This window comes from Lycium barbarum, chromosome 10 (assembly GCF_019175385.1).
Source record: "Lycium barbarum isolate Lr01 chromosome 10, ASM1917538v2, whole genome shotgun sequence".
Taxonomy (NCBI): domain Eukaryota; kingdom Viridiplantae; phylum Streptophyta; class Magnoliopsida; order Solanales; family Solanaceae; genus Lycium; species Lycium barbarum.
Window position 1 is genome coordinate 12,541,395 of NC_083346.1, and position 26,509 is coordinate 12,567,903.

At 35.7% G+C, this 26,509-nt stretch overlaps 2 protein-coding genes across 2 annotated transcripts; both read left to right on the top strand.

Moving 5' to 3' along the window:
* Positions 1-240: 240 nt before the first annotated feature.
* On the top strand, positions 241-11,115 carry LOC132615687 (uncharacterized). Its single transcript, XM_060330300.1, has 2 exons — positions 241-556; positions 10,706-11,115. Exons 1-2 carry the CDS (start codon positions 259-261, stop codon positions 10,735-10,737), a joined length of 330 nt encoding a protein of 109 aa, XP_060186283.1. The 5' UTR covers positions 241-258; the 3' UTR covers positions 10,738-11,115.
* Positions 11,116-17,538: 6,423 nt separating this feature from the next.
* On the top strand, positions 17,539-18,672 carry LOC132612735 (uncharacterized). The gene is made up of 2 exons (XM_060326833.1): positions 17,539-18,132; positions 18,361-18,672. Exons 1-2 carry the CDS (start codon positions 17,539-17,541, stop codon positions 18,670-18,672), a joined length of 906 nt encoding a protein of 301 aa, XP_060182816.1.
* Positions 18,673-26,509: the final 7,837 nt, after the last annotated feature.

Genomic DNA, 26,509 nt, shown 5'->3' on the forward strand with positions numbered 1-26,509 from the left:
AATAGGTTACTTGCTGCAGCATGCCATAAATATGATCCAATGGTGCTTAAACGCACTAACCTCATTAGGGATGATATCATAAGTATGATCTAATAATCACTTATTACTCTTCTCCTCAACAAGAAAAGTAAATGAGAAGACTCCCCACAACTAATTTTAACCTCATCTACTCCATGTCCTATATATAGCACTATAAAATCAACTCATTTTTCTCCAATACACCTCTCATATTTCTTTCATTATTTACAAATCAAAACAATGAAAGATCAGTTACATGAATTAACCCTTGAGGAGATAACAAGGCAAGAACAATTCTGTTCTCAAAAAAAGGCTGCTGAGAATAAGAAATCTTATGTTACCGAAATGTTTGGTGAACTTTATTTTAGAGAAAACCCTGAGTCTTCCATAAAACACCTTTTTCCTCCGATGCCAAAAAATGCTACTAAAGAAAATGCTAATAAAGCATCCATTTCAGAAACTAAATTTGAGAAAATTAATTTCAGTGAGAAGCTCCCAAATGGTGACATTGCTCTGCATGTAAATGAGATGCAAATAGGTAATCATATCTTACCTTCTTTCGTTTCCTTTTTCTTTTCTTTTGTTCCTATTAGGGTGTTTGACATTACTGAGAAATATTTGTTAGGATTTTTTTTTTTTTTCAATTTTCCAAAAGTTCTTTTTGATGGGAAGTATTTTTTCCGGAAAATGTTTTTTGTTGATTGGACTACTACTGAAAAAACATGGTATTCCCGACGGAAACTTGAAAGGTTTCCGGCAAAACAATTTCAAAAATATTTTTAAGAAAAATACATAAATACATTTATAATGGCAACAAAATTTCACCAAAAAAAGTACCAGCAAATCGGAGAGTGTTTTGATAACAATTTTCAAGTACTATTAGCGATAAGTATATATAACATCTAAGTGTTAATTAAGTAATATGAAATTAACAATGGTGACTTTCATCCTGAAGTGAGGGGAGTTATTTTCCCCTTTTGATAGAAAATGACCTCGATCATACCAAAAAATTGACTTTCTCATGAAAAATATTTTCCTCGAAAATAACATATTATTCCAAAATACACCCTTAATTGTTAGGATTTGAATCCCAAATTCGACCTTTGTAAGCAGGTTCCCAGGAAAGATTGGAGGGTCACAGCTGGACCACTTAAATACCAACCTCCTTAGACAGAACCTACTTACGCAGTGATGTAAGCGAAGAATAAATAGCACACACAGATTTATAGTGGTTCACCCTCAATGTGAGAGCTACGTCCACGTTGCTGCTGCAGATCTTATTAAAGAAGAAATATTACAAGTGTTTACAACACTCAACCTCACAACCCCAATCCCAATTACACTCAAGAATTTTACCACAGAAAATTCTCTCAAAGACCTTCTCTTACTTAGGCCTTTCACTAAGAGTATTTCTCTTAGATTTTTTTCTCTCTTTGGGATGTGTTTAGCAAATGATCTTGATGATGTCTTACAAATGAACCATAAGCTACCTATTTATAGGAATGAATTTCCTATGATGAGGTAAGCGCTTACATCACGACTATCATGAGGTAAGCGCTTACATCACGACTATATGAACAAAAGAATTGACTTGTTTGGCCAATTCCACACCCAACAAATCTCCCACTTGAAGACTAATTTTAATTTGTCTTCACACTTTGATCGATGCAGCAGCTCTTTCCTAGTTTCATACTTCGTGCAGGCCAACTGAAGCTGAGCATAGCTTCAGTTTGTCTATCGTCACTGCCTTTGTCAGCATGTCTGCTGGATTCTGACTCCCTGCGATCTTCTCAAGCACTAGCGCTCCATCTTCCAAAGCTGATCTAATGAAATGGTACCGGAGTTGTATGTGCTTCGTTCGAGCATGGTAGACCGGGATCTTTGCCAAATGAATGGCACTTTGACTATCACAATATAGCACACTTCCCTCGTGGTCCTGATCCAATTCCCGCAGAAAAGATTGTAGCCACATCATTTCCTTTGTGGCCTCCGTCACAGCAACGTACTCAGCCTCACAACTAGAGAGAGCTACTATCTTTTGCAACTTGGAAACCCAAGAGATTGCAGTACCTCCGAAGGTGTAAACATACCCGGATGTGCTCTTTCTGCTATCAATATCACCACCGTTGTCAGCATCAACATACCCTTGCAATCTTGTTTTTGATTTTCGGAAATACAGAGCTGAACTCGAGCTGCCTTTCAGATATCTGAATATCCACTTCACAGCCTCCCAGTGTTGCTTTCCCGGATTGCTCATAAATCGGCTGACAACTCCCACTGCATGTGCAATGTCTGGCCTTGTACATATCATTGCATACATAAGACTACCGATTGCAGATGCATAAGGTATCTTGTCCATCTGCTTCTTCTCATCCTCGGTAGTCGGCGACTGATCCTTTGACAACCGAAAGTGTCCAGCCAAGGGAGTGCTGACTGGCTTGGCATCATGCATGTCACACCCCTTTTTAACCCGGAGGTTAAAATTTAGAAGTACGACATATTGGTGATTCCTATTTTTTGTTATTTTGTTTTAAGGAGTCGCCACCTAATTATTTACGGTGAATTAGGACACCTAAAGTTAATTAAAGTTATGTTTAAAGTCAAACTCTGTTTAAGGTCTGCAAAACTTAAGATTCTAGGTAAGGGTTCAATTAGTCTAAAGGGAAGGTATTAGGCATCCTTTAAGACCCATTAACAATGGTTAACCGACCGGACTTAAAATTAATTAAGCTAAGTGTGAATATAGGATTATAGAAAAAGGAAGATAGTTTTGTAAATATGACTAAAGTTATAGATAAATATGTAAGAATGCTATTTAAAATAGAACTTATAATAATAATTTATATAAAAGAGTACTTTTAATGCTATTTTTGAAATACAACTTATAAATGTTGTTAAAGTTTTAAATGAAAGTGTAATAATGTTGTTTAAGATAATATTTGTAGAAAACATAATAATTTGCGTAAAGAGTTTCTAATGTTAAATGAGACTCAAAATATTGCTAAGGTCTTAAATGAGAAATATAATAATGTTATTCAAAAATAAGATTTGTAGAAAGTATGATAATTTGCCTACGAATAATAGCCTTTTTAAAAAAATGATTTGTCAAATGTGATCTTTTAGATAAAATGATGTTATATGAACGTGAAAGCATAAGAATACCTAGACTTATATTTTAAAATATGATGAAAATGCCATGAATTTCTTTCCAATTTCAGCTAAAAAATATGTATAATTGAGTAAATCTTGAAAAATGTTTAAAAAATACAATTGGATTCATATCTTGTGTATTAGTGATATTTTGAAATTCCTAAGGTGATAATAATGAGAAATGATTCTTTTAATCCAAATGAGGTAGTCATGCTATTTAAAAAAATCAACTACCCAAATAAATGTTATGGATACTATGAATGGTTTTGAACATAAATAGAAGAGAATGTAATTTGGAATTAACTACCCATTACTAGACTAAACCCTTAATGTGGCTAGAGTTTATCTAAGTTAATAAAATAAGATGAGATGTTAGTCATACAAAGCAAATAAAAAATATACACAACAATAAAAATAAGGAAAAGAGTAAAAGAGTAAATGGGTTTGGCCCATTTATTTAGGACTGCTGCTACAGTTGTCGGGCCTATTGGGCTTCGGCCCAGATTTTTATTTTTTCTGTTTGGCTGCGGATTGGCTGCTGCTATGTAGCTGACTCGATAGAGAAATTATGTTGGGCTTTGCCCAACACCGAATGCGGGATAGGACGAATCCTTCGGACTCGTTCACGGAGATTATGCAAAAGAAAAGAAAAGGAAAAGGGATTAGTGCGATGGTACAATTTCTGTGATATGCATAAAACTGCAGGCTATATTCAGATGAGACGAATGAAGAAACAACCGATACTTAGTCAGGGAAATGAACTTAGAACCACATACCACATTCAGTAAAGCAAGAATCAATTATCTAGCTATGAAAAGGAATTCAACAACATGCCACATTTCAAGTAGGATGACTAAAGCAGGAGGCAAACAGAAGCAAACTCGAGATATATGGCCATGGCACGGGCAAGGCAAGATCAATATTTGATACCATGGTAATAAAATGCAGAAAGAGAACAACAAATATATTCCTAAACATGGGCAGAGATAGCTTAAAACAAATCAGATTTTCAGTTTTCAGAGCTAAGGGCAGTGTAATACGAGCAGTGCAAGGTCGACATTTTATTCCTGATAAACCTTTTGTTTGGAACTATGAAGAAGGCAGAAATGAATGGCCTTAAATGCAGAATCCAGGCAACCAAACAGCCTCTCCAGACACTAGTTAACACATAAGCCCATGTCCAATGCCATTGTATACATACGTGATCCCACCCGACAGGTCTGAATTAAGATTCTAGACTTAACAAACTCAATGACTAATTAGTTTTAATCATATAACTCACATTTCAAAGCAAAGAAAATCACGACTTGACAAGACAATTCAACACTGATAAAAATACAAATCTGCCTGGCTAGTAGGCTGCCCTGGCTTATAACTTAATCAAAATATGCAGACGAGTTTTAAAATCTACATAACCATTCTTCCAAATGCACCTAAGCTAAACAACTGCAGGACCCAACAAGACAAGATCAAGTTAAACCAAACTAATACATGAACCTATACATGTTACTAACCAACAAATCAAAAGCAGACTGATTAACAGGAAAACTGGCAGAAGGAAAAAAAAGTAAGTCGAATTCGACACCTAGAACTTAAATAACAACGAACATGAAAACACCGAACTAGAAAGATGTAAGATTGATTTACACACTAAACTCATACCATAGTTAAGGCATAATTTAACTATCCGTGAAATCAAACCAGCTAGTCCTTGACTTAAACCAAGCTAAACAGAACTAGCAAATGAACATGACAAAGCAAACAGAACTGAAAGCATCGAGTAATTCTTATTGATTTATAACTAAACTAATTCTCAAAGCAAACAAAACAAAGCATTCTTGAGCTTCAAATAAATTTATCAATCAACGGACTAACACTTTACTGGCTAGCAACAATGTCTGAAGACAGTATTAAAAGAATGCAGGAAGAGATTTGAAGATATGATTCGAATAGAATCTAGTCTATACTTTGTGTTAGCCCTCTTAAACTAGTTCATTTTTTTGGACAGATAAAAGGATAGCAAAAGCTGTAATGGGCTCATATTTCGCAGGTTCGATGAAAAGAGAAATAACGACACAATATTCGTCAAATTACACATTCACATAGTTGGATCATTTATCGAACTATTCGACTAAACCAAAATTAGATTTGGTTACATTAAGCGCTTCACTTGAAACTAACAGTAATGATGCCACTGCCACTATTTCATATTGGAATTAATCAAAACAGAAAATTTAGACTTATGGATGAAAGACAATTATGGAGATGACTTAATGTCGATCTGTTTTGATCACGTGTGCGATATACTTAAGATATACACTCTACGGTGCGTATATCAGATGTATACCGAATGTATAACTTCTTCTTAGCTTGATAACCTACTGTATACTATATGTATATTCGGCTCTAACTGGGTTTTAAAATTCTGGAAATTCAATCTAAACATCCAAACTAAAGTATAACTTTTTTTTAAATTCATTTCAGCGATTAACATTCTATCCTAGCAGCTCCCAAACATCAAGGAAATAATATAACGACACAGAAAACTACATAACCACTAAACATATCGCAGAATAAACTACAAATCTTAACCAAAACAGAAACTAAATACCATGAGTAATGAATGTATCGAAGTTTACCTGTTTTGTGCGCAATGAACTGGGATGTCGAGGTCGTCGAATCTACTCGAACTCAAAAAACGATTAAAGTAATTAAGGCTTCGGATTCGAAAGTAAAAAAATAGAGTAATATGTGGCTATATCATTGATCAAAATTGATGTTTTGTAAGGGATTTTCTGGGTTCCAAATCCTCTTCTGATGTTCGGATCCCCTTTCTCCCTGTGATTTTCCCATCCTTTTATAAGGTTGTGATTAGGGTTTAAGAAAGAGGAGAGGGGAGCGTATGAGAGAGGCGTGGGGGACAGGCGTGGATATGGAAGAGATGAAACGTGGGAGAGAGAGAGATGAGTGGAGAGAACGTGAGGGAGACAGTGCGATGTCGGGTGAAGTGGAGGGCGTGAGGATCGTGATGGTGGAGATGGCAGAACGAAGTGGGCGACAGGGGAATGTGGGAGCACGTGAGGCGACGGAGGAAGAAGCAGAAGAGAGAGAAGGGAGCAGGGGAGGGGCGGCGATGATGGAGAAGAGAGAAAGGAAAGAAAAGAGGCGGAAGAAGATAGGAGAAAAGGGTTAGGGGATTAGGATTAAGATAAGGGAGTTGGGTCGGACCCGGGTCGGGTAAAAGAAAATAGGATTGGGCTGGTCCGTTTGGGCTGGCCTATTAATTTAAATGTGGGTTGTTTATTTGGGTAGGGAAATAATATTGTATTTATATTTTAAGCTATTAATTGGTTGAAAATTGTTAATCCTTCCTCCGCTATTTAATTATTTTTAGGCTTCTAATTTAATAACTGGTATAATACATATTATGTAAAGACAGTAAATATATAGAAAAAATAATGATTTAACAAAGTGTTGTCTTGTAATTAATTTAACGAGTCCAAACCTGAAACGAAAACGATGACTAACCGTTTAAAATTTGTGATAAAGTAATGCTCATAATGTTGAAAATAAAAGTAGCGATGTTAATAGTAGTAGCAATAAAATATTGTGAAAAATAAAGTATTTAGCTCGTCAGTAAATTTAGAAACCCGCGTAAATTAAATAAAGGAGGGACAAAATTGGGTGTCAACAATGCATGTTAAACCTTTTGATAACTTTCCTCACATATTCTTCTTGTGAGAGTTTGGTGCCCTCCTTGCTTCGGTCGATTCTCATCCCAAGGATTTGCTTTGCAGCTCCCAAATCCTTCATTGCAAACTCTTCCGATAACCCTTTTTTCAACCGATCAATCTCCTGTAGGTTTGCTCCTACGATTAGCATGTCGTCGACATAGAGTAGCAGTATCATGTACGAGTCTTCAAATTTTTTGAAGTAACAGCAGTGATCTGCCTCGCACCTTGAAAAATCAGCTTTCTTCATAAAGCTGTCAAACTTTAAATACCACTGTCTTGGAGCCTGTTTTAATCCGTACAGACTCTTTTGAAGTTTGCACACCAGATTCTCCTTTCCTTTGACTTTGAATCCCTCTGGCTGTCGCATGTAGATTTCCTCGTCTAGATCACCGTGAAGAAATGCATTTTTCACGTCCATCTGTTGCAGATGTAGATTTTCCTTTGCTACCAGTCCAAGAACAGTTCTGATAGTCACCATCTTGACTACGTGAGAGAAGATCTCCGTATAGTCGATGCCTTCTTTCTGTTGAAATCCCTTTGCAACCAGCCTTGCTTTATAACGCTTGCTTCCATTGGGTTCTTCCTTTATTCGATAAACCCATTTGTTTTGTAATGCCTTCTTATCCTTTGGCAACTCGGCTAACTCCCATGTATGATTTGCCGATAGTGAATCCATCTCATCCTTCATTGCCAGCTCCCACTTAGTCGATTCATCGACTTGCATTGCTTCTTCATAACATTTCGGCTCCCCTCTGTCAGTGAGTAGAATGTAGTTGAGGGATGGAGAGTACCTGTGAAGCGGCTTCCTGATCCTGGATGATCTACGCAGTTCTGTGATTGGCGTCTGTTCATTTGTTTCAGAATCAGCATTTTCATCAGCACCTTCTCGGATTGTTTGTTCCTCTGCCTCGGTTGTACCTGGCTGCGGCTCAGGTGTCGGAAAGTCCCTCAAATCGACTATTTTCGATTCCTTGTCCTGACATTCTGAATTCTTTTGCAGCTTGTCTTTGTACAGTACCTCTTCGTTGAAGACAACATTCCTGCTTCGGATGATCTTCCGATTTTGTTCATCCCAAAATCGGTACCCAAGCTCGGTGTCACCATAGCCAATAAAGTAACACTTATTTGATTTTGGATCAAGCTTGCTTCTAGCCGTATCATCATTATGAACATATGATAAGCAACCAAACACTTTCAGAAATGAAAGATTTACCTTCTTGCCACTCCAGACTTCTTCTGGAATTCTGAAATCCAAGGGAACTGACGGTCCTCGGTTAATTAAGAAGGCCGCGGTATTGACTGCATCTGCCCAGAATGTCTTGGGCAGTCCAGAGTGTATTCTCATACTCCGAGCACGCTCGTTCAACGTTCGGTTCATTCTTTCGGCTATTCTATTTTGTTGCGGCGTTCCAGGAATAGTCTTCATCATCTTGATCCCATTATCGGCACAGTACCGTTTGAAATCACCATCGGTGTATTCTCCACCGTTGTCGGACCTCAAACACTTCAACTTGAGGTTTGTTTCATTCTCGACCATGGCTTTCCATCTTTTGAATACACTAAACACATCAGATTTATTTTTCATAAAATAAACCCATACCTTCCTGGTTGAATCATCAATGAAGGTCACGTAGTAGTGTGATCCTCCAAGGGAGGGGACAGTGGTAGGTCCCCACACGTCTGTGTGCACCAATTCCAACTTCTCGACCTTCAACTCCCTGCCTGCATTTGAGAAGCTTACTCGCTTTTGTTTTCCGAGAATGCAGCTCTCACACGTATGAATGTCCACCGTCTTCAGCTCCGGAATTAAGCCATTTGTCACCAACAGCTTCATCCCCTTCTGGCTGATATGTCCCAGCCGACAATGCCACAAATCTGTCTTCTTTGTGTTGTCAACCACAGCAACAGTATCACGACAGCTAGTCGTCATGTAGAGAGTGCCAATCTTCTTTCCTCGGCCAACTACCATAGCACCTTTCGCCACCTTCCAAGACCCATTACCAAAGTTGAGATCATATCCCTCATCATCAAGCTGACCTACTGAGATCAGGTTTCGCATCAGCTTTGGAACATGTCTAACTTTTGTAATCTTCCACGAGGATCCATTTGACATCTTCAAATTAATGTCTCCCGTGCCAACAACATCTAGCGGCTCTCCATCGGCTAAATAAACTTTGCCGAGATTCCCAGCCACGTAGTTTGTCATTATATCATGATGTGGGGTGGTATGAAAGGACACTCCTGAGTCAAGCACCCAAGAGTCTATCGGGCTGTCAACCGATAGCAACAACGCATTGCCAATGTCTTCCGTAGCAGCATTGATTCCAGCCCCCTTGTTGTCCTCCTTCTTTGGCCCCCTGCAGTTCTTCTTGAAGTGACCTGGTTTTCCACAGTTCCAACACTCAAATGTTCGTCCTGGTCTGGATTGACCCCTGCCATTCCTTGACTTCGATCTGCCCCTATTTCGGTTGTAGTTTCTGTCATAATTTCTACTTCTGTTTTCAACATTAAAAGCAGTACTCGTCGATGCCTCTCCAGAATCTGTCCTGCGCACTTCCTCAGCAAGGATACGATCCCTAACATCGTTGAACTTTAGTTTGTCACTACCGACAGAATTACTAACCACTGCTCTCATTGGCTCCCAGCTATTTGGTAGGGATGCCAACAAAATTAGAGCTTGCACTTCATCATCGAAGTCAATTTTTACTGATGACAATTGATTTACAATGGTATTGAATTCATTTACGTGTGCAGTAACATGAGCATTTTCCATCATTTTTAGATGAAATAGTTTGTTCATGAGAAATACCTTATTATTTGCCGAAGGTTTCTCATACATGTCAGACAATACCTTCATCATATCTGCGGTGGTCTTCTCCTTTGCCACGTTGTGAGCAACGTTCTTCGACAGCGTCAGCCGAATGACTCCCAGAACTTGTCTGTCGAGGAGATTCCAATCTGCTTGCTTCATCTCCTCTGGTTTCAGACTCAGAGGTTCATGAAGCTTTCTGCCATATAAATAATCTTCAATTTGCATTCTCCAGAACGCAAAGTCTGTACCATCGAATTTACCGATGCCGTGCGTCGTACCATCTTCGCCTCCCATCGTTTCTAAATCACAACACAACCTGTTGCTTTGATACTAGTTGTTAGGATTTGAATCCCAAATTCGACCTTTGTAAGCAGGTTCCCAGGAAAGATTGGAGGGTCACAGCTGGACCACTTAAATACCAACCTCCTTAGACAGAACCTACTTACGCAGTGATGTAAGCGAAGAATAAATAGCACACACAGATTTATAGTGGTTCACCCTCAATGTGAGAGCTACGTCCACGTTGCTGCTGCAGATCTTATTAAAGAAGAAATATTACAAGTGTTTACAACACTCAACCTCACAACCCCAATCCCAATTACACTCAAGAATTTTACCACAGAAAATTCTCTCAAAGACCTTCTCTTACTTAGGCCTTTCACTAAGAGTATTTCTCTTAGATTTTTCTCTCTTTGGGATGTGTTTAGCAAATGATCTTGATGATGTCTTACAAATGAACCATAAGCTACCTATTTATAGGAATGAATTTCCTATGATGAGGTAAGCGCTTACATCACGACTATCATGAGGTAAGCGCTTACATCACGACTATGTGAACAAAAGAATTGACTTGTTTGGCCAATTCCACACCCAACATTAATTACATGTGTCCACTGTCCTCAATAAAATGATGGAAATGTCTGATCTTTCTATTTTGAGTTTAGGTTAATATATTATTTGACGTTGTTTCATATCTCCTTTTATTATGTAGCGAAACAATGGCGGAGTCAGAATTTTCACTAAGAGATGTTAAAATATAAAGAAGTAAATTCACGAAGAAGCCAACGAGTGTCAATATGTAATATATATACATAAAAATAAAAAATTTACCTAACTACACAGTGTAATTTTTCGACACTGACACCCCTCAACTACATGTGGCTCCGCCACTACAGGGAAAGGAGGAAAGGAATCAAAGAATTACCAGGAAACTGGTGGGAATGTTGCTGCTTAGAACAGTTTAGAATAAGTGTAAAAAAATATGTAGCTTGTAAAATAAATAAAGTCAAAACTCTAGGAGTACTTATAATGGAGTCTATGTGATGCATGTCTGTATCTATGACTTCATAATTTAAATAAACGTAACATTATCTTATGATGTCTTGCTTAGATAATTTTTGCATGACTAAGTATCAAATTAATTTCTATATCTAAATTACATTTTTTCTTGCATATATAGATCAGCTAACTAACCTATTAAGAATACTTCTCTTTATATCCTTTTTTGAAATTTCTTAAGGAAAATTCAATCTAGGATAACAAATAAGCACAATTGGAAACTGGAAAGTCCAGATGGACGGTGTATTTGGTACAACGAAAGCCATTAAAACATTTTTTGGTGTTTAATTTGATTGAGTAACTATTTTTTTTTATTATATAAAAAGTAAAGATTAAAGATTAATAATATTAGTAAATTAGAGAGTGTTTTGATTAAACTATTGACTACTAAAGAGTAATAACAATGTATAAATGTTAGTTCAAGTAAATAATATAATGTTACAAATTAGGGTTATTAGTAATGGAAAAAAAAAGTTAGAATAATTGTACGAAAAATGACTTCTGCTAGCGAAGAAAGTCATCTTCTTGCTCATACAAAATACTTTGCTTATAAAAAATACTTTTTCTTTGATCACCAAAGGATTGTGGTAAAGTGGTCAATAGGTTTCTCCATTCTTAATCACAGGTCGAGTTTGAATCATGAATATAAAATTGTCTTTGACAAGGAATATTTTAGTGACCCACAAATCAGAATATAAAGTTTATACACTCACATATCTAGAATATAAAGTTTATGTATTTCCATAACAACCTCAAGTTAATATATAAGAACAAAACGAATTACAGTTAAATTTTCATAAATATTTAGTAGATTGACACACACAGACAAGATATGAACAAAAGTTATTGAGTTTCCCTCGACCCGTATAATCTACTCTAGACCCGCTTATGCAATTTACCCAAAATTAAACTTTTCCTCACGAATCTAAATTTTCAGATGAATAATATATACAAAGTGAAAACCCAAAAAACAAAAGATATATGCAGTTGATGAGAAGCCTTTGTCGGTAACCAAAGCCTTACTTCAAATTAGTAGACTGAATGAATCCAATTGGTAGGTTTCGAAATTATAAGACAAAGGTTGTTACTTTTTGTCAAGTAGGTAAAATATGCATATCACAAAGTAGTGGGGAAAAAAAAATAATCAAACAAGACATCTAACGTTACGTCAGTAGTCGTCAAGCCAAAAAAAAGGTTGCCAGTGATTGAAAATATATTTACAGTTTTCTAACTCATGGATCATGTGCACAAATCATGACCTTCCCAAAGAAATGAAAATACCGAATGATTCAATCTTATAAATGACTCTAAAAAGATAGACGGTCAAACTTCTTTATAACAACGTTGTTTGTTTGAATACTATTTTGGTTGCTATATCGAAATACTATTATAGAAACATATAATACAATAAAACATTAAAATCGATTCCAAATAAAAATTGACCGTTATAGTGAAACGTTGACTATTATAGAAAGATTTGACTGTAGTTAAAAAACAATAAAATTAAGAGTTAATCAATGCAAAATACAGAAAAACCAAACTGATCGAGCATAGCTTCTCCACATAACAATTTAAAGAATGTTTGCATGATCAAATCACTTTGAAAGTAAATTAAAACTATCATACCTAAGAAGACAAGACAAATAACTTGCTTGCGCGCTGTAATATGTCCAAGTTACACTAATATTGTAAAATCGTTTTACCCTGCTAGCACACTGCTAGTATACATTGTTAAATCCAAACTAATAAAGTTTGAGCTTTGAACTAAACCTTTTCTTCTTCCTTATCTGTCCATAATTAGCTTTGTAATTAATTATCTTGAGTATGCATGTAAGGCTCAAATACATCAATTTTCCTTTAATGTTGTCATCTATTTAAGGTGTGTAAAACTTATCACTAGCTCCCTCGTAGGGATGTTGAGGCCACGTACAGTATAGTAAGTGTCACTTTCTTAATAATAATAAAGGCGAAACTTTAATTACTTTTAAAGGTTGAACTAGAATCTTGTACCCAAATCCTAAATGTGGATATTACCTTCTCTTAACAAGAAATTGAGGTCGTAAAGTCGTCTTCTTGAAATTTTTTCAAGCCTATTTGTTTTCTTTCATTCCTTTTTTATAATTGGAAAAGAGTTTTAAAAAATGTCAATTTTACCAGACATGACTAGTCACTGACTCACTCCTTACATAGGCCAAGCAATCTTCTTATTTGGTCAAACATAATTTTATTTGCCTAATCATTCATTTCAAATGTAGTCAAACTCAGTATAATAATTACTGAATTGTTTGCAAGTAATATACCTTCATCTCATCTCATAAAGACATTCACGCAATGCACATTTCTCATTTTTAACATATTATAGAGGTTAATTAATATAACTCAAGTTATAGAAACAGTCCTAGATTTTAAAATTATATACTTAACCTCTTTACACAATAGAAAATTTTAATAAATATGAGTTTGAATAATATTTATATTTCACAAGACATTAATATAAGTGTTTGATTTTGAAAAATATAAATTATATTATAACTAAACATATTAAAATACGATAATTGATTGTTTCATTTTAACCTATTGTGAGGCCAATAGAAGATGAATCAAAATCTAATAAAAAGGACGAAGATAGTAACAATATAGCAAATATCTAAGGAATAATGGAATAAAAAATGATTCATTTGTGTATAAAAAATTATTCATTTGTGTATCTAATTGGGCTTCACAAGTTAATTAATAACCATTCTTTTTATGATGATTTATTTTTATTATTTCCTTGACAATATAGTGGAACGAGAGTAAAGTTTCGAGTTAGATTTTGGCTAACTAAATTTTAATTCTACTTGTGGCAGGTCATCCAATCTAATTAATTAAAAATACTTTTTTATTTTAATAAACTCTTTCAGTCTCAAACAAATTGGATCGGTTTTATATAAACATTACTAACCATACTCCTCCATTTCAATTCCTTTTCTTTTTTCATTAGGCAAAACAAAAAAAACAAAAAAAAACTCAAAATTGAATGTGGGTACCTATTATAATTTCTAAACAAGAAAATGAGGATAATGTTTTTTTTTAAAAGAAATTTATATTTTGAAATTTTTTAAAATTTCTAAATAATTTATCGGAGTCCTTTGTTTAGTCAAACTATGTCTTTGAAACCTCTCAAGACATTCTTACTTCAAGTGTACTCGATTCAACGTTCCAATCTCTAATACACTTACAATTAATCCACTAATATCCCAAGAAGAATAAAACAAGCAGTCACATAATCTACATTCATATTACAAACATATTATATAAATTTATTACTCTTTGTGCTAGCTTTATGTATCCTCCCAAAATCATTTTTCCAATAAACAAACATATCAATTTTCCTTTTTCTCTTTCTCTAATCATGATTACAGAATCGGGCAATTCTGCGAATTGCCGTTCTTTTGGGGTGGTCTTTAAATTTTGCCCCTCATATTTGTGATCTTTAAATTTTGCCTCTCATATTTGTGGTCTTTAAGTTTTACTCTTAGCTTGGATACCTGAGGTTCTGGGTTCGAACCTCCGCTCAGGCATAAATAAAAAAATAATTTCGCAAGGCAGGGTTGAAGGGAGTGTACGCCGGATCCGGCATAAAGTCCTTAAGGAAAAACTAAAGTTATGTCAGAGGGGGCATAACTTTTCCTCAAGGCATAATTTAGTTATGCCTTATGGGGCAAAACTTTTCTTTAAGGAACTATGCCTTATGGGGCAGACTTTTAATTAAGGCATAACTAAAAGTATGCCTCATAAGGCAGAACTTTTCCTTAAGCAAACTTTTAGTTATGCCTTAAGAAAAAGTTCCGCCTTATGGGGCATACTTTTAGTTATATTTTATGGGACACACTTTTAGTTAAGGCATAACTAAAAGTATGCCCCATAAGGCGGAACTTTTCCTTAAGGCATAATTAAAAGTTTGCCTTGAAAAGTAAAAAAAAATAAAAAAAAATATATGTCTCAAGGCAAGGTCTGCCCCTTCCGGCATAACTTTAATTTTTCCTTAAGGAGTGTATGCCCCCAGCCCTGCCTTGCGAAATTTTTTATTTTTTAATTTTATGTCTGAGCGGGGGTTCGAACCCAGAACCTCATGTATCCAAGCGAAAGACAAAACTTAAAAAACACAAATATGAGGGGCAAAATTTAAAGACCACCCAAAAGAAGGGCAATCCGTGCAAAAAAATGTACAGAATCTAAGTATGTCAGCCTCCGTGACCTTTTGAAAAAACAACCAGTCCAAATAACAAAATTTGAAGATTCAGCACCAACATCTTTTATGCCTTCTCCAGAGCAGCAAGAGAATGAAGAAACTAGTGGTGATTAGTGACTTTTTTTAAAAAAAGTTTTAAAATATTTAATTTAATTTTCATTGATTTTTTCTTAGAATGGTAAAGATTTCTCTGCAGATGTCTCGAAATTCGATCCCTAAAATGTAGACCTCTCTGATAAGTAGCGCTAGAAATCCCTTTCTACGATGCAATCATGAATTAGACGGATGACTAGATTTCCAAACCTTTTACCTACATACTTTGTGAAGGAATCTTTATTCACTCTTGCATCTGCAGTGGGTAAACCAATTCATTTGGATGCGGCAACTATCAATAAAACTAGACCTAGCTGTGCTAGGGTTAAAGTTTTAGTGGATTTATTGGCAGACCTACCCACTACAATCAAGATGGACATAGAAAATGAATCAACGGGCGTAACAAGGACAGTAGATGTGAAGATCCACTATGACCATCTCCCTAAATACTATAGGGAATGCAAATTGCAGGGTCATAATAAGTACGAATGTAGAATCCTTAACCCTGAACTTGCTAACCAAAGAGAGGAACCACTGAAGAAGCAGAAAGCAACAATGCAGTACATACTCAGAAACAGAGTAATAAAGGGAAAGTGAAAGGCCATGAAGGAACTTCTGCAGTGCAACAACAACATAAATATGCAGAGAAGGAAAAGGAAGAAATGGAACAAAGGAAACCAAACCAAAGTGATAAAGAAGAGTTTAAAAACAGAAGGCAAAGGGGATATCATAATTCAGCGAGGATGCTTTCTAGTGGGCGAATGATAGGCAATCCTGGTCAGTGGAATCCTATTAAGGATAACAGGGGGAACACCTGTACTGAGGGCAAACATAATAAGGTGGATGTTATACCAAAAAGGGTGGCTGAGAATGATAAATCTCTGCCAATTAACAATAAATTTGCAGCTTTATCAGAGAATGATCCAGTGGGAATGGTAACAGACAAGCAACTTGCTATAGAGGCACATGATGATACAAATGCAAGGGCTAATGTGGAGGATCAAGTAGAAAACAGTGGTAATTTTTCACAACAATCAGCTGATAAGATCTTACAACAAAAGGAGAATGAGCAAACAAAAGAGATTGTAGCAACACAAAGCAGTAGCACAGTGCCTAGCAAGGGTGAGGATGTCAAAGAACAAGCTAGCAAGGAGGGAGTTAATTCTTTTGGTAGTAATCAGGAAAAAATTTCAGATTTTGTGCAGCCTAGAAAAGAGCAACAGACCTCTAGTTCTAAACAATGGGTTGAAAATAATTTTGGAAAAATACTTACACAAGAGGGGCAAGATGAATCTGCCAGCGTGGTAAACCAGCCCATGAAGTCAAATCATAAAGAATTGGAGATGGTTGATATAGGGAATAGTAAGACTACAACAATGGATGGAGAAGGCAATCAACAGGAGTTGGGAAACAAGTTTCAGGAAGCTTCTTCTTGTGCTTTTTTCACTAAATCTTTTGGGGTGAGAGAAGACAATGAAAAGTATGATAGGGGAGCAGATAATATTGAAATTTGCATAACAGAAAAGAAACCACCTGATGAAACTGAAGTGATTGCTAATAGTCCTGCACAACAACATCCTACTGATGCATCTGAACCAATGCTTGATATGCATACAAAATCCACAAACAAGAATAATAAACCATCAGAAAATCATCAAGTTAGTAGAATTACTGAAAATCCTGCAGCAGCTGAAGCAATGCAACACAATATGGTGATAGACTTAAATGAAACAGTAGTGGAGTCCTCTTTCATTTTAACTGGAGACAAGGAAAAAAGCTAATAATCACCAGGGACATGCAGATTCTGAGGATAGCAACCAGCTGAGTGATGGTATTGAGATGACAAAGCAACTGGCTGCAGCAGTTCAGGAAAATCAGTTAGTACATCAACCAGCATTGTCACACCCAAATGCAGTATTACAAGATATTGTTGCTCACAAAGCAACAGTAACTGAAATATTAAAGGCTACAGAGGAGTTGCAACAGTTGGAGGAGGACAAAGAAAATGAAGATAGGGCTAATAATATTCACAAGATAGCTAGAGAGGCAAGAATTTCTCCAAAATCTCTAGTTAAGAGTGGAAAAAAGAATAAGAATCAGGATGTCATTCAAGCCAAGAGGACTTCAACAAGGAGGAATTCTTCAACAAAGGGTAAATGATGATTAAGGTACTTATATGGAAAATTAGGTATGTTAATACTCAACAGGCCTTTCAGAGATTGGTAAATTTACAAAGACAGCACAAGTTTGACATAATAGCACTCATGGAGCCATTTCAGAATAGCAGGTACTTACTGAAATATAAGAGAAGACTTGGGATGGAGACAGTCTTGGCCAATACAAATGGAAAGATTTGGGTCTTTCTTGATGATGCAATACAGTGTGATATCATTATGGATACTGATCAGCAGGTAACTTTAAAGGTGCATCATCAAGAACTAGATACTGAAATCATTACTACTTTTGTGTATGCCAAATGTGATGAAGAAGAAAGGCAAGTACTATGGGATAATATGTATCAAATAGCTAGTTCACTCAAAAACCCTTGGTTAGTTGGGGGTGATTTTAATGTCATACTGTCAGAAGAGGAAAAATTGGGTGGATTACCTATTACTCTGAATGAATGTGAAGACTTTGCTTTCTGTGTTAATTCTTGTGAGTTGTTTGATATGGGTTACAAAGGAAGTCCATACACTTGGTGGAATGGAAGAGTTGCAGAGGATTATATTTTTAAAAGATTGGACAGAATTTTGGTAAATACTACTTTCCAAGAATTTTTTCCATAGATAGAGGTTGAACATCTTGCAAGAACAGGGTCTGATCATGCACCTCTCTTGATGGTATGTGGGGAAGAAATCATCAACTTTGTGAAACCATTTAGATTTTTGAATTTTTGGACTCAACATGAGTCATTTAAAGAGGTGGTGAGATTGAACTAGCAGACAGAGTTTGTAGCAACTCCATATTTGGCTTTGAAACAGAAACTGAAGAATCTTAAGAAGGCATTATCAGCATGGAGCAGGGATACTTATGGGGATATTTTTAAACAAGTCCTAATCAGGGAAGAAGTGGTGAGGGTGAAAGAACAGTTGTTTGACGAAGATCCAAGTATAATCAATAGGATTGCTCTTCAAAAAGCTCAAGCAGAATTGAAGAAATATTTGATCATTGAAGAACAATATTGGAGACAAAAAGCAGGATTTGCTTGGTACACTGAAGGGGACAAAAATACTTCTTTTTTTCATAATCATGTCAATGGAAAGAGGAAAAAATTACAGTTAAAGAGAATATAGGACAGTAATGGAGTATGGTTAGAGTCTAAAGAGCACATATCAGAGGAACCTGTCAATTTCTACAAAAATTAGTTTACTCAAGAGGGTGATATTGTGGGATTTGATCTTCTCAATCATATTCCCACCATGGTAAATCATGAGCAAAATGTGTCTTTATGTTCCTACCCAGACAAAGAAGAGGTAAAGAGGGCAGTTTTTGCATTGGGTGGAGAAAGTGCTAGTGGTCCAGATGGTTTTACAGGTAGCTTTTATCAACAATGCTGGGAGATAGTTGGTAATGATGTACATGCTATTGTACTATCTTTTTTTGATGGAGCTGAGCTTCCTAAATCAATCACACATACCAATCTTGTGCTAATTCCTAAGAGACAACCAGTACAAACCTTTTATGACTTGAGGCCTTTCAGCCTGTCCAACTTCATTAATAAGGTGATTTCAAGAGTTATTCATGATAGAATGGAAAGCATCATTCCAACTCTGATCTCATCTAATCAGTCTGGTTTTGTTAAAGGTAGAAGTATATTTGAAAACATTCTCCTCACTCAAGAGATTGTTTTAGATATCAGACTAAGGGGGAAACCAGCCAATGTGGTGATTAAACTAGATATCGCCAAGGCTTATGATAGAGTATCTTGGAAATATCTAATGCATGTGCTAAGGAAGATGGGATTTGAAGAACACTTCATTAATCTGATAAGGGGGCTGATTGCTAATAACTGGTATTTTGTTTTATTAAACGGGCAACCTACAGGGTTTTTTCAATCTTCAAGAGGGGTGAAGCAAGGAGACCCATTATCACCAGCCTTATTCTTATTATCAGCTGAAGTACTTTCAAGGGCTCTGAACTCTTTATTTAATGATAGTAGATTTATTGGATATGGACTGCCAAAATGGTCTTATCCTATGAATCATCTTGCTTATGCTGATGACACTATTATTTTTACTTCTGCTGATACATATTCATTGAGGTGCATCATGCAAATCTTAAGGAAGTATGAACAGGTTTCTGGGCAACTCATTAATAATGATAAAAGTTCTTTTTATATGTTCTCAAAGGTGGGCACAGAGTTAGTGCAGAGGGTGGGGGAGATTACTGGTTTTTCTAAAGGACAATTTCCTTTCATATACTTAGGGTGCCCTATTTTTCATGCTAGAAAGAAGAAGGTCTATTATTTAGATCTCATCAAGAAGGTGGAAGGAAGATTGCATTCATGGAAAGGGAAGCTTTTATCTTTTGGAGGAAAGGCTGTCTTAATCAGAAGTGTGCTTCAAAGCATGCCAATCCATTTTCTATTAGTTTTGGCACCACCTAAATGTGTGATTAATGAACTCCATAAAATTTTTGCAAAATTCTTCTGGAGTAATAAGGAAGAAGGGAGAAGCAGACATTGGATGACTTGGATTGATTTGTGTTTGCCAACTATGGAAGGGGGTTTGGGTTTCAAATCACTTTTTGATGTTTCTAATGCTTTATTTGCTAAATTGTGGTGGAGATTCAGAACTTCTTCAACTATGTGGGCAAACTATATGTGGAATAAGTATTGCAAAAAAATGATTCCAACTCTGGTACAATGGAAAGGAGGTACTCATGTTTGGAAGAAGATGTTGGAGGCAAGGGATGCAGTTGAGCATGAAATCTGGTGGGAAATCAAAGGGGGAACTTCAAATGTGTGGTATGAGAATTGGACAAAATTGGGAGCTATAAACTATGTGGTTCCCACTGATTATCCAATTAATGAAGAGTTGGTAGATGTATCTGACTTAATTGAAGGGGGAGCATGGAAAGATCAGTTGTTGCACCAATCTTTTCCAGCAGATATTGCAGAACAAATTAAGTCATAGATATACATAGACCAGCTATAAGGTAACTGGGATAGACCATGGTGGATGCTCACAAGTACAGGTAGGTTCACAGTTAATAGTGCTTGGAATATTTTGAGACACAGAGACCATGAGAATTCTGATTTTAAACAGTTATGGATAAAATGAGTACCTTTTAAGATTTCTTTTCTGCTATGGAGAGTATGGAAGGGTAGAATTCCTACTGATGATGTCCTAATGAAGATGAAGATTCCAATAGCTTCAAAATGCTACTGCTGCTCTATTCCTCAACAGGAAACTATCCAACACCTATTCTTAACTGGACAGTTTGCTACTGATGTTTGGCAGGTGTTTAAGAATGCTGTTGGAATTCATATGAATTTAACACAGATGAAACAGGTAATCAGGACTTGGTGGAAGATAGAATGTGCAGGGAAGTTTAAGCCTATCCTCCAGGCTGTACCAGCAATGATTATATGACAATTGTGGAAAAGAAGAAACACTATAAAGCATGGAGGAAATGTAAGTTTTAGAAGGGTAACACACGAGGTTAATTGTAACCTATATTACTTAACAAAGGTGAGATATCCATGGCTTAAAAATGTACTATTTCTATGGAACGAATTGATTGATTTCCTAGAAGGGTATAAACCAATACTTGTCAGCAAGATTGTGTATTGGAATCTTCCTTATGATGGATGGTATAAGTGCAATTCCGATGGGGCTTCAAGAGGCAATCCTGGACCTAGTTCGTATGGGTTTTGTGTAAGAAATTGTCATGGAGATCTGGTGTATGCTGAGTGTAAGGAGCTGGGAATCAATACTAACATGGTAGCAGAGGCAAAGGCTTTAAAGTAGGGGTTAATATACTGTTTTGAAAATGATCTTCAACCCCTTATCATGGAGACAGACTCATTAATAATGAAGAATGTAGTTGAGGGGATATGGGAATGTCCATAGAGTATTGTTGCAGAGGTGGATATAATAAAGAAGTTGAAGGCTAGATTCAATGTGCTAATACTCCATGTTTACAGAGAAGGAAACTCACTGGCTGATTTTTTAACTAACCTAGCTTTTGATTTTGTAGGTACATCAAGGTTTAATTCTTTTGCTGACTTACCTAGTGCAGGGAGGAGGATTATTAATATGGACAAGCAGCAAATTCCGAACATCAGAATCAGAAATGCAAAGAATACATTAGGCATGGATATATTTACTTAACTCTACAACCCAATTATTAACAAGGTTTTAATGGTGGTATTAGCTCTGGGGCTCATTCCATTGAAATCATGTTGATAAAAGGGAAATAAGGGGGTAAGTATTATCATCTTCAGATGATGTATCCAACAAGCAAACAATATTTCAAAGGCTCATTCCTTAGAATTTTTGTCAATAAACGATAAGAAACGTTAGAAGTAATTTTCAAGCAATATCAAAATCCCAAAAATTCATGGAGAGTGTTCTATATTGGGCTTCAGATGGACAAGTACGTTTGATTCAAATAACTCAAGACACAAGCAGTCCAAATTGAGGCGCAATACAGTGGTTTCCCAATTTATCACTTCAACATCAAGCTCAAATTACGAAAATAAGGTTGTTGCAAAAGACTTTTACCTGAAAGCAACAGATCTGGATCTTCTGAGTTTTACTCCTTGGACATGTATACATTGCACTGGTGAGAGATTTGGTGCGATAAGAAGTGTATACAGATCGGATTTCCAGCTCTTTTACTGAGGAGAAGTTCCGGTGGCCGTCGCCGGAGCTACAACTGACTTTCCTAATTGATGCTAGGTTGAATTTTGTCGGGACTGTTCTTCTTTTTTTGGGGGCTGGTCCTTGTTGTTTTAGGTTTTTTCCTTTTGCTGACCATTTGTGTTTTTATTCGCTGGTTTATTCTGTACTACTTTTAATAAAATATCCACCACTAAGGTTTACTTAGTGGTTTCCAACAAAAAAAAAATACTACGAGAGAAGATGAATTTTAGGTATGAAAATGGTGTCAATCCGAGAGAGAGAGAGAGAGAGAGAGAGAGAGAGAGAGAGAGAGAGAGAGAGAGAAATATTTTTTAAAAGAAGAAGAAGTTGAATGGTAACAATCCTAGAATTAATTCCACATTTAAAATCATATTTACTTCCTTAAAAAAAAGCCTAAAATCGTGGGTATCTCATTAAGCCCAAATCTGGTATACTTTGTAATTTTATTGGTATGTTGTAAATAAGAAAAAGTATCCTTATGTTTCGTAATATAGAGTCTTAAATAGGTATTATTAGGTCATTTTCCCAAAAATTATTGAGTTAAATTAGCTTAAAGATATTTTTAACATAATGTAAAATTATATATTTTGAGCCAAGCCTATATATTTTTCAGAAGATCTCGCACCATTAAGAATATATATACATTTTATATGTAGCTTCCAAATCTTTTCAACTACTAATGTAGGATTTTGTTCGTACACCCAATAGTCTCCCCCTTGAACTAAGTTTCACATGGCTCATAACCATAATCCATGAGTCTCTTCCTCGAACTGAATTTCCTCCCCTTGAACAAAGTTCCATGTGGCCCATCACCATAATCCATGAGTCTCTTCCTCGAATTGAGTTTCAGGTGACCCATTACGATGACTCACATGTCAATTTCCGAGATTCATTGTGTGTCACCTACATGACCGCGCATTTATGTCCACTAGAGTGTAGAGCTAACTTCTACTTGTGCACATTTATCTCCAAGCTACCTTTGGCATGACAAAGGTAGTACATCTTGTTATACCCCATTTTAACCGGGTTGAAGCGGAGTACAACATATTGGAGATTCCTAAATTGCTTTGTTTTAAGGAGTCGCCACCTAATTAATTTAACGGTGAATTAGGACACCTATATATTAACTAAGGTAAATCTAGCTACCTCCGTTAATAGTCTGCTTAATTAGTATGATTCTAGGTAAGAGTTCTATATTATCCTAAAGGGAAGGGGTTAGGCATCCTTTAGAATCCGTTAACTACGGTTGTCCGGCCAAACTTAGGTTAATTAATTAATGCTAAATAAAATGTTTGAGTTTTAAGAAAATGACTTGTAAAATATAGTAGTGCTATTTGAACTAACTTGTAGGAAAATATAATAACTTGCATAAAGGGAATGCTTTTAAAAATGAGACTTATAAATGTTGTCAAAACTTTTGAATGAGAATAGTAATGTTATCTTAGAATAAGACTTACAAAATATAATATTTTGCATAAAAAGGGGTTTCAAATGCTATTTATAATAGGACTTGTAAAAGGCTTCAAATAACAACGCTACTTAAAACGAGACTAACAATTTGCATAAAAGGAGATTCTAAAGTGCTATAAAGTTATGAATGTTGCTAATGGTTTAAATGGAAGTGGAATAATGCTATTCAAAATTAGTTTTACGAAATATGATAATTTGCATATAAATAGAAGAAGACGCGGGTTAAGGCAATGTTTTAATAAATATTTGAAACAGACCAAACGATGAGGTATGAATTGACTTTGCGTTTTAGAAATATAAATGAAATGCAAAATAGCTAATGAGTTTTCTTTATCCCCTTTTATTGTTCCTTATTAAATATACTTGGCTAAATATGTGTGATTAATTCGACCTGAAGAGTTTAAAATATATGGGAGTTTATATTAGCATATAAATGACGTTAGAAATTTTAAAGTAGTAAAGATAAGTCATGTTTCCCTTAACTCAAATACGTGGTCATGCTCTTTTGAAAATTAATTAATCTAATGAAGATGAATACTACAAGTATTATAGATAAATGTAAAATGAAAGAGGGTGAAGCTTATGGCATTGATTATTAATTTAACTACCCACTACTAAATTAAACCCCATTAATTTGCTAAGGTTCGTCTAAATTTAAAAAAATAAAATAAACTAAAGCAATATAAAGGGTTAGTTGCATAATACAAGTTAAATGCATAACAAATAAAATAAAAGGGTAATAAATATCAAATGGGCTGGCCCATTTGGGGATTGCTGGACCCATTTTTTTTTTGTTAGGCTTTGGCCCAACCAATTCTTTATATTGGTTGCTGCGGATCTGCTCATTACTGGGCTTCGGCCCAGTCATTTTCAGACTGCTGCGGGGCTGGACACAGAGGAGAATTGTCGGGCTTTTGGCCCGACACCGGATTGCGGAAGAAGAACGAGTCCCTCGGACTCGTATATGATGGTCATGCATAAGAATGAAAGGAAAAGGATTAGTACACAATTGACAAATAAGGTTAAACACACACAATGTAAATAAAATGGATTAGTGGAGTGTACTTGCAATATGCAAACGCCTATTAAATGTAAAGAGGTATACTGGCCATATTATTTGTTCACCAAAAACCACCACAGATCCCACATAACTATCGATATACACTAGACAAACAGATCACTTGAAGACAATTAGGAGTCTTTAGAGATAGGGATACTCTAACTCAAACACTTATTCATACACAAGCAGTTCCCTGTACACAAACTCCTAGACTTCTAATTCGTTAAGATATAGCAACTTCCATCAGACAAAAACAATTCCTAATCATGAGTTATTTTAACAAAAACACCTTACCATATGCCATAAATCAAACCAACATATGTACCAAGTTCAACATTATCCTTTAATCATTATTCGAGGATTTCGACAAGATTAACCGATTAAACTGAAATATGCATAACGGATCGACTCAAGAGAAAGTAATATCATCATAATAGATCATACATCAATAGGGCAGTCCTCGGGGCTTATCTATTTCTATGATTTGTTTTACATGTATCACAAAGCATTTATGCAGGTTCATAATATTCAAGTAAAATCTCGAAAAGAAATCACAATGTCTTTTAGGAAAAACATGCCTCAGATAAATATTAGTGACTAGAGCAGGATTAGTCATGGTTTAAGCCTAAATCATTTTAGAACCTATCTAGACTACAAAACATGTAATGGATGATCCCAGGTGACGACTTCACAAACTAACACACATAACACAATAATAGGACATTTAAAGAGAATGCCCAAGACCAAATAAGATGATGATAAATAAACAAATGAAAACCCATGTTACTTAATAACTTAAGCCCAACAAAGTCATATCCCTGTTTTGAACAGAGGTCCATGAATAGAGAAAGGGATTTAACGTCATTCACACACAATGGTATAACTAACTATATGGGATGATGCTCTCCATATACACTAGGTATACCATCATATTCATATTAGTATAGGTGTACAGAATTGAATATATTTGGTATATATGAGTATGTACCCTCTATATACTATAGCCATTCAATCATACAAGAGAAGAAGTGGGAAAGAGCAATCATGCTAAGTCACATTGCATGCTTTAACCAATACAAGCAACCTCACAGTATCAAACTAACTGCCAGTTTTATAGCCTATGATAATACCCAATTCTATGTTTTAATTTAATTGCTTGCAGAAGCAAACCAAATAGAACAACAAAGTATTTCATATCATAAATATGGGGCAACAGTCACCAGCTTCCCTCATTGCCTTAACAGAATTGGAGCAATTGTGGGTGCATTAAAACATTCTAACCAGCCGATTACGCTAAACACAGAGCTCAGTTATAACTATATCAAAGCAGTAGCAGCTGACTTAGCTCTACACTCTTATCAAATGAAAACATCCATTCCCTTTAAAACTAGTGGTTCTCTTAGGATGTTATCGACATCATATCACAGCAACCAACAATTAATAACGACAGACACAATGATGGACATAAAACAGCGGCAAAATTCAACTAATGACATGTTTGAGACATTATGCAAAAGGGACTCCCAAGAAGGAGGACACAACATTCAGCCAACATCCACCTGATATACATACTAAATCCATATTCTATTTGGCACACGATAGATGTATGGAAAACTGCAGGATGTACTAAGAAAGAGGGAAGGGTGAAAATATCTTAACCATATTTGCTTAAGAGAGGAAACAACATTGGGAAAATCAGCCCATTATTTAGACACCCTAGATCAAAGCAAC